The 13,067-nt window shown below is 41.9% G+C and overlaps 1 protein-coding gene across 3 annotated transcripts; it reads right to left on the reverse strand.

Moving 5' to 3' along the window:
- Positions 1–388: 388 nt before the first annotated feature.
- rbm6 (RNA binding motif protein 6) lies at positions 389–12,993 on the reverse strand. Of its 3 annotated transcripts, none has more exons than XM_086199382.1 (23): positions 12,874–12,993; positions 12,238–12,303; positions 10,015–11,560; positions 9,828–9,917; positions 9,650–9,719; positions 8,657–8,730; positions 5,051–5,125; positions 4,408–4,702; positions 4,162–4,319; positions 3,958–4,058; positions 3,806–3,875; positions 3,611–3,704; positions 3,427–3,485; positions 3,236–3,356; positions 3,014–3,111; positions 2,455–2,790; positions 2,216–2,365; positions 2,065–2,130; positions 1,755–1,982; positions 1,596–1,670; positions 1,416–1,510; positions 1,275–1,320; positions 389–1,189 (listed from the first exon to the last, which is right to left on the reverse strand). In XM_086199382.1, the coding sequence occupies exons 2-23, from the start codon at positions 12,282–12,284 to the stop codon at positions 1,094–1,096; spliced, it is 3,990 nt and encodes a 1,329-aa protein (XP_086055508.1). In that variant the 5' UTR covers positions 12,285–12,303; positions 12,874–12,993; the 3' UTR covers positions 389–1,093. The 3 variants fall into 3 exon arrangements, with proteins under 3 accessions (XP_086055508.1, XP_086055505.1, XP_086055506.1); XM_086199379.1 differs by having other exon boundaries at positions 3,427–3,488; XM_086199380.1 differs by lacking the exon at positions 12,874–12,993 and adding an exon at positions 12,512–12,569 and having other exon boundaries at positions 3,427–3,488.
- Between the last annotated feature and the right edge of the window lie 74 nt (positions 12,994–13,067).

Raw genomic sequence — 13,067 nt, forward strand, 5'->3', positions numbered from 1 at the left:
ACAGCTACAGAGGGGCGGCTCCTGCTTTCATGTTTTTAAAGGCCAGAGAAAAGACTTCTTCCTCCTGCACCGGTCAACATTAAAACTGTATGTGAATATACAAATAAACTCACTGAACATGCACATCTCAGTCATTTTGGGCTTTTTAACATGATAAATTCAACTACTCAAGACCCTTCTTGGCCTCACGTCAGTTTGCACGATCTCTTACTGCCACCTAGTGGACAACGTGTTTACTGTGACTATTGCAATCTCCCTCACAAACTCCCTGCAAACCCTAAATCCTAAACTCCGGAAGATATGAATATCTTACTCTTTGGCCCCCCTGCCAGTCTTAAGTCTTGATTTTGTGATTGGTGAACAACTGGAAGACAGCAGACACCAGGGGGGGGTAACGTAAAAATAAAATGTTATGGTTTAGGAACTTCTGTCAGTAGTTGCTGATTTGGAAATTTGACATTTTGAGTGACAGCGAGACACTTGTCCATGATCAAACTATGATCCGGGCATTGTTTTGTCCTGCCTCCTGCACACTCCACCCAGGATCTCTCCTACACCGAGCGTACATCGAATGTATAAGCTGTCCAAAGTTAAAACTGTTTAGCATAACTGAGCCATAAAACTGAGCAGTTTGAAAACACTCAACAATAAAGAAAAGTTAATACTTTTTATGTAAAAAAAAAAAAAAAAAAAAAGATGTGTACATATAACACTTATTCCACAAACATATTAAAAAGAAAAGAGTAACCATGGCCATAGTGTCATTTCTGTAAGACATTTCACAATTCCACATACAGGCCTTTACAAAAAAAAAAAAAAAAAAAAAAAATCAGCACTAATATTCAAATTAATGGGATGAATAAACACATTCTGTACAATAGCCATCTCTGAGGACATCAAATACTTCCATGTTTTGATTCTTTTTAGCTCAATTGTTGACTCGTATTGTTGTTTTTCGTTTCAGTGCAGAACACCGTGGCTCTGGAGCATGATTAGGTCCAAGACAGAGAAACCAAGAAAGGGGATTTTGCATGTCAAGATGTTCAGCCATGTCCGTATTGATGTGTCAAGGTGAGGATGTGATTAGATGGGATCATTCAAGTTCCTTGAACCGAGCAAACATGGCCTTGCGTACTGCTTGTTTGTAGGTGGTGTGGTCCCAAACGACAGGTTCTTTCTTTTGTCGTTTCTACAGAGAAAAAACAACAACAATCACACATCTATGAAAACAATCAACTTATGAAATTAACCAAAACACAGAGCTCGACACCCACCTGGACAGGTTCTGCTCCTAAACCAGGCCTCTCGCTGTTTATCTCCCTACAGAGAAATCAAACTGTTGAATCAAACCCACTCAATGCCACTGTGTTTTCCAATATTGCCATTTCATCACCACATCCTTCTAGGTGACCCACCTGGAACTCCCAGCCCAGGTATTTTGATGCTGTGACTGTTGGTGGTGTTTTCTTCTTTTCTGTTCTGGTGACCTGGAGACCACTCGGACACTCAGCTGTGAGGGAAACATGCCACCTTTAGGTAACTACCAACATGACACACTCCTCAGAATGTTGTCCTACATTCTTCTTTTCCCTTACTTCTTTTTCCTGGTTCTCTAGCGCTTCCAGCTCCTTCTTTGACCTTTTGATCTTCAAGTGTATTTCCATATTTTGCTGTTGAGAAGAAAATACAGTGTTAGAAGTCAAACCAATTTGCCCAGAATCAAGTACTGTCACGCGCTTGTCAACAGGTAGTACTTTATGCAGGTCGGAGAGTTGTTGGTGACGGATCAGCGCGTCCTTGTTGGGGAACTGTCTCCTACACAAAAGACAGGCCATCTTCTTCCAGTCTGTCAACTTGTCGTCCTTGTCATCGGACTGGCTGCCTTGACTACTCTTCCCCGCCTCCTCTTTATCCTCCTCCACCTCTTCATCACTTCCAGCAGCATAGTCTGACGCCAGCAAACCCAGTGAACCCATTGGACGCTGGTGAGGCAAGTGGACAAATTTTAAGAGGCCCCCTGCACTTAAAAGATGAGTGTGTAAAATAGGTCCGATAAGCTCTTACCTTGGACTTCTCATCTTTTTTGGGGGGAGCAAGTGGTTTCTTAAAGAGATCGTCGCTACCAGAGTTCTGTGTAAGAAGAATTAAACCAAAAGTATTTACGTTATTGCAGATCTAGATTTGTACTTGTGTATTTATGTATAGAAAAGCTTACCTTCCGCTCAAAAATGGCAAAACCAGCATCAGCAGTCTTAGACTGCCTCCTGTCATCATCCATTCTGGTCTTCAGCAATGGAGAAGGGGCACGGACACTTTCTTTCTGGCGATTCTGGATCTTTGCCCAGCGCTCCATATCTTTCATGATCTGCAGATAGTCATACAAGTCTTCACTCACCTTCCTTGACACATATGTTTCGTGTCATTGTGTGTACTAGTAATTTAACTAGGAGCTACCTTAACTGCAGCAAGACTTTTGGGCTTGTCCTCCTTTTCTTTGTCTTTTTTTGCAGGGTCTTCGTCATCTTTCTTGTCGGGATTCTGGACAGCCTCTGAATTAGAGCCGGCAGCTGAGGCAGGGGATTGTGCTGGAGCCGTTGTGGTCAGTGGAGGCACCGACGGCTTCTTCATTTCCAGAGGAGCATCTGCAGCTGGGTTGGAGAGAATGGCCTGGACCTCAGCAGTCATCATCACAGGCTGGGTCTCTGCAGAGTGCCCCCCAGGCACCGGGACATAGGTCTTTGACACTGCATCCCAGTACATGTACTCTTGGTTCTGAGCGTTGTAGAAGTACTATGGACAAAGAAAAAAACAACTTGAGAACATTAGTCATCCATCTGGGAAATCATACATAACACTGACTTTTATCAACTGACAATGACTTATACAATAAACAGCCCACTTCTCCGGATGATGAGTCGCATGTGCATTTCCAGCTAAGACAATTCAGGAAGTTTTTAGTAATTTTCTCACAAAAGGATAAAGCAGAGGTCATTGTGTTGTCTTGTGTACTCACTCTAGAGTTAGGGTCGTAGTACAGTGTTGTTTCAGGATCGTAGTAGAAACCTGATGTGGCATCAAACAAGTAACCGGATATATCTGGAGTCTCAGAGCCTGAAGGACAAATAGAACAAATAATTGCATCAAGTGGGGATTCCCCCCCCCCCAAAACAATACTGATCATTAATCCCTTTTCTTTACTCGACCTGCATGCTAAAACTGCTCTAGATGTACTTACTATACATGTAGGTCTGTGATGCGTCCGTGGCAGCTGTCATCCCAGGTGATTCTGGGGGCACAGGAGGTCCACCAGCGTGGTATAGCGGATCCAGAGCTGGAGTCTTACCGTAGCCAAGGGCCTATTCAAGGAAATGCACACCTGAAATCCCAGCTGAAGAAATAAATCCAAACCTTTTGCTTTTAACTTACCTGGTTCATGTTAGGGTCTGATGACAACAGGGGGTTACTGGTACCGGTCATCATATCACCTGCTAAAAAAATAGGAAGACTTGAAGACATTTTATGTTCAAGAACAGTAACAATAAGCAGTGTGTGAGCGATAAAATATGAAAAAATGATGATTAAAAAAAATGTGTGAATGAAGTAGTCCCACCTTGTATTTCAACAGGAGCAGCAGCAGCAGGTGGCTGCAGAGCGTGCATGTATGGTGGAGGTTGTGAGTAAGGCAGCTGCTGCTCTTGCTGCTGCTGCGATGTCAGGGGGGACAAAACAAATCACAGGTCATTTAAGAGCTCTTCTCGTCCTTTATTTTACTTTTTCAGAGGCAATATAAAAGATAGCGATGTACCGCAATTATGCTGGCCTCAGGTGGATACCCAAGGATAGAACTGTTTGGTTTATCAGAGTCTCTTCTGAAACTGAAACAAAGAGAAACCTATGAGTAGAAAGAAATTCTCAAGGGGACACAAGTAATAAAATCCTTGGAAAATAGTGACTTACTTTTGGTTCTTCAGTGGTTTTGCAACCTCAGCATAAACTCTGACTCCATCAATGTAAAGGGGTCTGGGTTTAGTGAGGAGCTCAACCAAACGTGTCACTTGCTACAATAAAAGACGACATCAATAAAAAAAAAAAGCACTGACAAACTATTAGAATTTGAAATGCTATTTTACATAGAATGAGTTCATAAAAATGAAAGGGTACCTCATGAGAATCCATGTCAACGAAACAGAAGCACTTTCCTCTAGGTGGCTTGGCCTTGACTAGACGGACATTTCTCTCATCCAGGTACGCGAATGGATCCAAGGCTTTGAGGATAGTCTCTACGGTGGTGGTGGGCTTCACATTCTTTATTATCATGGCTGAACAGAGAGACAAAAATAAGGTATACTTGCCTCAGTCAGGAGTAAAAAATAGCATAAATCTGAGTTAACAAAACAGTCCACATACTTTTGCTATCCTTAAAGACAGATTCTGTCTGGTTTGAGTTATGGTGAGGAGGGTTGTGATTGCCACTTGACTCTGCCTGTTGCTCGGTGTCTTGCTGTTGGAGCTGTTGGTCCACCTGCTGCTGCCAGGCCTCAGGAGTCAGGTCGGAGCTACGCTGCCACTCGGTGTGGGGTAACGGCTCCAGAGGATCTTTTGGTTTTGACCCATTCAGGTTGGTTTCCAAATCTTCTGATGGATGGGGAGCAGGTCTGGACAACGGTGACTCCAGAATTTGAGGTAGCGTGTGATGTGATTCCTTGTTCAAAATGACAAGAAGTAGAGGATCAGGACCAATGTTCAGTCTTGGTTCCCCAGCCCAATGAGTGGTAGATGAAAAATGATAGATATACAATTTTACCAACTGCATGGTATACATACACCTGGAAATGGCAAATGAGAACATTGGCCAAAGCAGAGCATAGGAAAATAGTGTTTTGTAGTCAAAAAGACAGTATAGAACAGAGCAAAAAGGCCACAGGACGAGAGTCCACATTATTGCTTTTCAATATGATTGTTAAAAATTATTGACTGGATTAAAAGTCAATACTAATACTTGGGAATTTCTGGAATACCATGAAGAAAACAATTTACTCTCCACACTCACATGAACATCTCCTTCATGCTCATCTGGGCGGGCGTACCTCATGGAAACTGATTTAGTGCCAATCTTTAGGGATCCCTGAAAAGAGAACAGATGCAATCTGTCAGCATTTGACTACACAGGTCAATGATGTCTTAAATAATGCCAAAGACACCCAAAATGCACTGTGGCAGGTTTAGCCCTTTTCTTCAATGCTGAAGATAAAATGGCTAAATACTTATGGTGGTGTGCAAAGCAAAGATCCAGTGTCATGCTTCACACAGGCCCTTAATATGCTTAATAGTTTCAGGGAACTACAAATTAGGGCTACAACTACCGATTGTTTTCCTTCACAATTAATCTGAATTATTTTATGAATCACGACAGCACTCATCCTGTCTTAACATACCAGACAACAGTGAAAGACACCAAACCGCTTCCTAAAGCCCAAGGTTGCAACCTTAAACTTCTCGTCTTGCCTGACCATCGAAACCCGAAAGCCACGGTCCTCTATCGCACAAGTTCGAAGAAGTGAGAAGCTGAAACTTGTTGGGAGCACTTCCTTGCTAAATGAAAAAAAGTGAACTGATTATCAACTCAATTCCCCCTTAGTCAAGGAAGACTCATGTCAGAGAAAAGAAACGTTGTTGTGGTGCTTAGCTGCCAAGAGAAATAACCAAAACACAAAAGCCAGATAAAAGCCACAACCTTCATTTAGGGTGTACTACAAACCAGCCAATGCAATCAGAAATACCAAACACTCACAAAAGAGTGCTTTACAAAGCATTCATGTCATTACATTAGATTCTGCATGTCTAACGGTGTATTTGAACTTGCAATGATTCTGTTATGCGACACAGAATCAAAAACAAAGCTACACCATGAAGTCCAGGCCATCTTCATCCTTCCTCTTATTTCCAAGGTTTAACCCCCCCCCCCCTCAATAGTTGACCGGACATAATTTCATGAGAAGAGTCTTTACTGACCAAGGTTTGATTGGTCAGTCGGTCACAGGATAAAATGCAACTTACCGACAACAGTAAGTCATTGACAGACCTTGAATACTCCAGCACGCAGATGAATTTCTGCATGTGGATACTGTGTCACACTGTGATGAAATAACTTTGTATGCTTTTTTCTTACAAGACATTCAAGTATGGTAGCCCCCTTCATGCTTATAAAACCTATTTTAAAGGCCAAATACTGCTGTTTTGTACTTCTGTGTAATACAGCAGTGTTAAATATAAGCCCTGCAACTGCAATCATTTTCTTATATATACATTTAAATCATCAAAATAATATGAAACTGCAACGCTTTGTCAAAAGTGGCGACTTGACTGGGACAATACTTGGGTCAAGCCCCCCAGTAATTCCTTTGGAACCAAGTTATTAATAGGATCTCTGATGTTTGTAACACTACTGACAAATTAACCATCTAGTTATTACAGGGAGCTACATGCTACAGAAAACAGGATAAAATTGAAAGTTGTAGCAGCAGAAGAGCCAAACTGCTAAACCTCTGACAAAAAATAAACGAAACAACTGGTCCTGTGTAACACAAGATGAGGTGTGTCTGCTAGGTTGAGAAATATGACCTGAGCACCACAGTCCAGGCCAGTTCAGAAGATTGCGTAGCCTGTGTCCCCATGTGAAGTAGACACAAAATCCTCCGGGCAGTCAAAGAAGTTGAAATCCCATAGGATAACAATCGCTGACCAAGAGTTCCAGAGAATACCATCAAGCGGATACAATCTTGTTCAGATGAAATACCTTTGAGAAAGAACTTTACCACAGAAAGACTCAAAGAGAAACCTGAGGACAGCAGGACTAGGTAATCTCCAGCCACCCTGGCAGGTGTTTAATGCTCACTGAAGAGAAAAAAGAACAAAGATAAATAAACCAAAATTTTCAACTTCAAATTTTGACCTGATGATGGCATCGAAGGATCAAAGTTCACAAAGACCACAATCTCGACAATTTGCATGGTAATCCATCCACAAGTCATCAAGATATTATAGATGTCAGCAAAAAACAAAAGAAAATTTGGTTCCAATCCATTTTATAGTTGTACAGATACGCCTATGGAGGCGAGGACGTTTTGAGGGGATGCTCAAACAAGATAAAAAGCTGTAGAATCCGTTTCCACCATTCATCTTCTGGGGACCAAGAATACTCTTGAGTTCCACCTTTAATGTCTAATGTCCCTAGTTATTGAGATATTTCAGTCTGTAGCCTTCCAAAGAATTGCAGACCCCTACATGGCTTGTGATCACAATTCTTGACCTGTCCCAGCAACAGAAACCTTAGGATATAAGTGTCTTCAACCAATCTTCCTCTGGTTGTAATACCCAATGTACGTTAACATTCTCTAGTAAAGTGGGCAAAAAAAAAAATCCTTTATTCGACAGTCAAACCACCACAATTGGCAGGGTTCTAGGTAACATTGCCTGGTCCAAACATCCTGTGTGAGCAGTGTGTGCAGCACCACAGCTTCAGTAGCGTGTTACAGAGTAGGAGCATCACCCATTTTCTGTCAACACTCCCAGCAACAAATCAAAGTGAAATTATCAGATGTCATACTGACATCAAGCAGCCAACATTGCATCTTTCACAACAGTTTCTGTACCTTAAAATGTCTACATCCAGCTGTTATCAAAAAGAGGCAATATATTTACTGCAAATATCAGCCAAAGAGGATTTTCTCAAACGCTCTTGCTCTCGACACCATGAGAGGTTCCAACTTTCTTCTTCCAAGCCACAATTAATAATAAAACAAACATAAACCCTCCATTATTGTTTGCCGTTATCAAGAGCAAACTCCATGAAAAACAGTGCAGCACCAATGTAGTCCTTGTCAACACCAAAGACACGCAAACTGCACCAGTTCAATGAGGCAGCCATGACGCACAGGTACAGATATTCAGCGTGGCCAACCTGTATGCCTGCGATGTTTAATTACACGAGGCTAGTCTGGCGACATAGCAGCTGTTTCGGCGCTGAGAGCTCTGGAAAGAACACTCCTGGTCATCCAACAAAGAAGACAAACCTGCTAAAAGGTTCTGATTAAGAAAATGCGAACTGTGGTGGCTTCCTATCGTTTGCAGCTAAGCCAGAGCAAGAAGTCTTACTATTTTAGAAATAAAATTGAAAAGTGAAGTATGGTTAACAATTCCTTTTGATTGTGTTCATGGAAAAACTTTATCACATGCGAGAAAACTCTAGACAAGTAGAGAACTTCACTGTGTACATGATCAAGTCATCTTAAATTCATGTTTTAGTGCGAAACATCCAGTCTAAAGGATGATTTTGTTGGCCCTAACTCAAAGACACAGTTGAAATGTTTTATATAATATTTCCTGCAAAGGGCTTAACATGTAACCTGAAATACTATCAAGGTTTGTGGATATTTCTAATTTAATTTTAAGTAAACAAGAGCCACAACTCTTGGGGTTTGAAATGTTGGCATCAAAAAAGGCCCACGTTTCTGATTTCCTTAACCAAAGTAAAATAGATGAAGTTGCAGCAAACCCCTCCCCAGCTCTCTTCCTCCCCCATCTACTAAATGCCCTCTCAACCCCTCGTATTCCTGATGGGAGGGGCGGCCTTCGTAGAGTGACGAGGATAGGCCACCTTGTTGGACTCCATGAAGTGGACTGCATCCTCGAGGTTTAAAAACTCCACATAGGCCGTATCGTAGCTGTAACCTGGGGACAGCATTTGAAATACAGATGGGTTTTTGTTAGTCAATTCCAGAAACAAAAGTCACCCACTAACACATAGAAGACAGCAAATTGTGAACACATCGAGGTCAGTGAGCATTGTTCTGCAAGCGAGTTTTTGACCTTTGCTGGCGTACATACCTTCTGAGGAAAACTTTTTTTTTTTCATTTTTTGCTTTTCAGTCTTCTGATAACTGAAGTCATGTCAGACTTTGCCATGAAAGGCTTAGCACAGACATTTTCCAAACCAGGCTGTGAACAACTGGTGTTCACCATGGAAAAAGAACAACGTAAAATATTCATATACGACATGTAGAAAGGCAGCTCACATCTGTTTGCGATGGATGTTTTGATATCTGTTGGTAATTCTAATGGCCTTTGAAAGCTATTTTTCATTAAAAAAAAAATCTTTGTGTATAACAAAGCCTACAGCAATCCACAATGGAAGATTTTTCCTCTAAAGCAGACGTTAAGATCAGTTGAATGAACAAAGCACTAACAAGGCCATCTACATTTCTGTATGTTGACATTCTACTCCAATCACAGGACAGGGAGAGACTGTACTAGAAGGACACATTCAGTGAGTAACTTGCCACAGATCTTTTGCAACACTTGATGACCAAAGCTGCCCATATTAAATCATTTGTAAATTCTCTTAACTGCTGATAATGACCCCCACCAATCTCAGACATGACAACAGATGACATACAGATCAAGGCCCACCCTCCTTTTTTTTTTTTTAATAAACGGAGCGAGTCCACACAGGCCAAGTACAACAAAAGCAACCATGAAAAATTAGAGGAAAGAAAATGCGGAGGTTCGAAATGTCGTGAGAGCGAAATATCGAGGGACATGTTAGCGATCGAGTGCCCCAAACAGCTCAACAAAGAAACTTGTGTTTTACCTGGTACAACATTCTTGATTTTCATCCCCTGTATTGGAACACCATCACGGTCTGTAAACACACCAAGAATCTGCAAAAGATGATTCTTAAATTAAAACTATGGCTGTTGATGACAATAATTCACAAAGAGAAAAATCAGTCTCGTAACCAATGAATATAATAGTAGCCTTTCAGTTACCTGCTCCATTGTGGCAGACTTTGGAATACCAAATATGGATAGTGTACTGGAAACTTTGTCCTCCACTGATGCGTTCCTGTAATCCTGATCCTTTTACAGAAGTGTTTATTAAAATTCCATTCATGAAAAAGCAAAGAATATTTTGAAACATACTTTTTGTCATACTACTGACAAAAAACACACCTACCTGAGAACCAGATTCACTAAATTTTGAAGGCGAGATTGGTTTTGTCTCTTTAATGAGTTTCTCTGGCGTTTGAAGCTCCTCGTGTTTGTAATCAAAGGCTCTCCCTGACGCTGTCCTGTAATCAATGTCTCTGTAGTCTTGGTCCCTCGGCTGTACACTGCTGCTTTGGAAGTCAGGTTGTGCCACCACCTTACTCCTGGCAGGTCCTTGGTTGTGCTGCATTTCTTTCAGTCCTTTAAAACAATCTATCGGCCCTGAAGTCTCATGAGAGGGCTGATTCTTCTCTTGATGGTAAGGTGGCCTTTCATCATGATTTGCTTTATTCTGACTATGCTTTGGGTCTCTTTCTCCATGCCAGAGTTTACTTTCATTTTCTCTGACACGAGGACCAGTAAGGGGACTTATTTCTGGGAGTTGACAGTCTTGTGGCGTTTTGCTGCCAATTGGTGGTAGATCCAAAGCAGCCATGTGGCCACTGTGAGGAAAGCCAGCATCTTTCCCTGGGAAGTCAACAGGTGGTCTCTCTAGTTCCTGAAATCGTGACGGATCTCTGCCAACATTCACATCTCTGCCAAAACCACCAGGGTAGCTGGGTTCAGTTCCACCTCCCATACCTTTACCTGGGTTTATGAAGGGGGGTTTCTCTTTTTGACGATTCTTCCATTCTTCTGCAAGTGTCATCTCTTCACCACTCCTATAATCCATAAGGAGTGTACCACTTGAATCTGGATACGGGTTCTCTCTGAGTCGGTCTTCTGCACCCATGAACTCTGTTCTTTGGGGCCCACTAACATCTGAGGGCACGTCAGATCTTGTCCTGTCAACAGGAGGGACATCACTGTTTCCAAATCTTAAAGGAGAGCGCTCCCTGCCCCTAAATTCCTCTGTTGGCCCATGACAATTTCTAAAATCCATATCAGAATCAAATCCACCTCTTGGGTTGAAAGGTGGTCCTCCTCTTCTCTCAGAGTCCATCATTCTCCTTTCATGGGGAGGCATGTCCATGTTAAAACGGTTGCTGTTGTCAATGCCCATTGGGGGCCTATTGCGCATGTCCCTAAATCCATCGTTTAGCTCCATTCGGTCCATGGGAAATCCTCTCCTCCCATCAGTATCAGGATTGTTGAACCGTGGCATATTGCGATGAAATGCGTCCCTGTCTCTCATGTTCATAAATCTGTTGTTTGGTTCCCGTAGAGGCATACCTCTCCCTCCCATGTCTCCAGAGTTCCTACCAGGTCCTGAGAAAGCTGATGAATTCATCATTTTGTCCCTGATATCTCCTTCAAACTGCCTTCTGAGATTGAAGTCTGGCTCTTCTCTAGATCTGAAGAAATCTCTGTTTGGCTCTGGACCACGCATGCCACGTGGATCCATATTACGCCCCCTCATCGGTGGACCCTCCATCCTCCTCATGTCCATAGGTGGTAGATCAAGAGGTCTTGGACCCATATGGCCCATGGGCCCCATATTCATCCCATCTCTGCCCCTAAAATCAGGCATGGGACGATCTCTGCCCCCAAACATTTCTCCACGATGATCACCTCTGGAATATACATGTATATATATGAATATTTTTAAAGGGGGCACTGTTTTACTCAAAATAATTTATCAAACAATAAAGCATTAAACAATAGAGGGGTACATATCATGAAAAAACTCAGTAAAAATGCCCAAACAAACAATCACTATATGGCAATACAATGGAGCTGGGCAATTAAATAAATTCTATAAGATGAGGATATTGCAATGCAACAGTAAAATGATGAAATAGAAAGTAAAGGTTGGGGGAAAATTATTGTTTTTCCCCAACTGAGTCTTGATAGTTAGCCTCACACTGTAGTCAATGCTTGGTAAGATTCAATGATGGAAATTAAATATGTCCAATTTTCACTACATGACCATCATGTCAGCCATGCTTACAGTATGTTAGCCTCATACGCTAACCTACAAACCAATAGCTCCAACCTTGATAGCCGAGCGGGAAAAAAAAACTGCTGTAAAATCTATGATACTAAATTAAACGAGTGACAAATGTTAGCATCACATGTATTCACGCCAAACAAACACTTCTGCTCGTTGCACTGACGAAAGTTTAAAGATCAAAGTCTGGTTTTGCATGACATGTTGATAGTTGAACCGTATTGCCCAGCCCTTGCAGACCACAGATCATGGAAGACAATCTCAAAATCTTTCACAGTAAAATGACAGATGCTTCTTTACCGAAACGGTGGTCCTCCCCTTGGTCCTTGTCCTGATCCATCCCACATTTTAGTGACACCAGCTATCCTAAAGATAAATTCTACGATTAACATCGGCGTATGAAGGCAAATAATCATAACGTTGACTTAAAAAGTTTTTCTCGGCTAACGTAGACGTATCCGAATGGGACACTGGATGCAAACTATGAATACAATTATTTGGTTCATAGTTCCAATGCTATTGAATCTGTATATTTCAATACTACCATGAAGCTACTTAAAAGATGGCTGCATACGTCAACTGCGTGGTGTGCTTAGTCCAAAGAGGAAAGGCCCGCTAATTGTACGTTAGCTTGTTGCTAGTCCGTCCATATCCAATGAATTACTACAGGGGAAATAACATTGCGTCATTAGTGAATTAAACTTGAAGATTTTTTTCAAAAGAAGGACCCGAGTTGTGATAGTAATGGAGGACTGATGAAGGTCCTGATAACTAACCTTCACTCATGACACAATTCAAAGTGTGACGCTGCTGAGCTAACCTGATGTTAGCTAGTGAACAATTACGTTAGCTTGCGCACTTTTACAATACTAACCACACATTTGTCTGCGTATTTCGATATTAACGTCTGGAGTGGATGTACAGGTTTGGACGCACCTTGATATTTTTCCTGCTCAGTATTGATACTACGAAGGACTGTGGCGTCGACCGGGTCGGTCAATGGCTTCCGCAGAGGCGAAGATGCTATTATTAAACAGGGGTAACTCTCGACGGACCAGTACTACCGATAAGGTGTCACGTGACCAACGGACCGACAAACGTCGTGATGTCAGCTAATTGGAAGAGGAGGA

The sequence above is a fragment of the Aulostomus chinensis genome, chromosome 3, assembly GCF_037954235.1.
Source record: "Aulostomus chinensis isolate RoL2024-O1b breed Wild chromosome 3, RoL_Achi_v1.0, whole genome shotgun sequence".
NCBI lineage: Eukaryota > Metazoa > Chordata > Actinopteri > Syngnathiformes > Aulostomidae > Aulostomus > Aulostomus chinensis.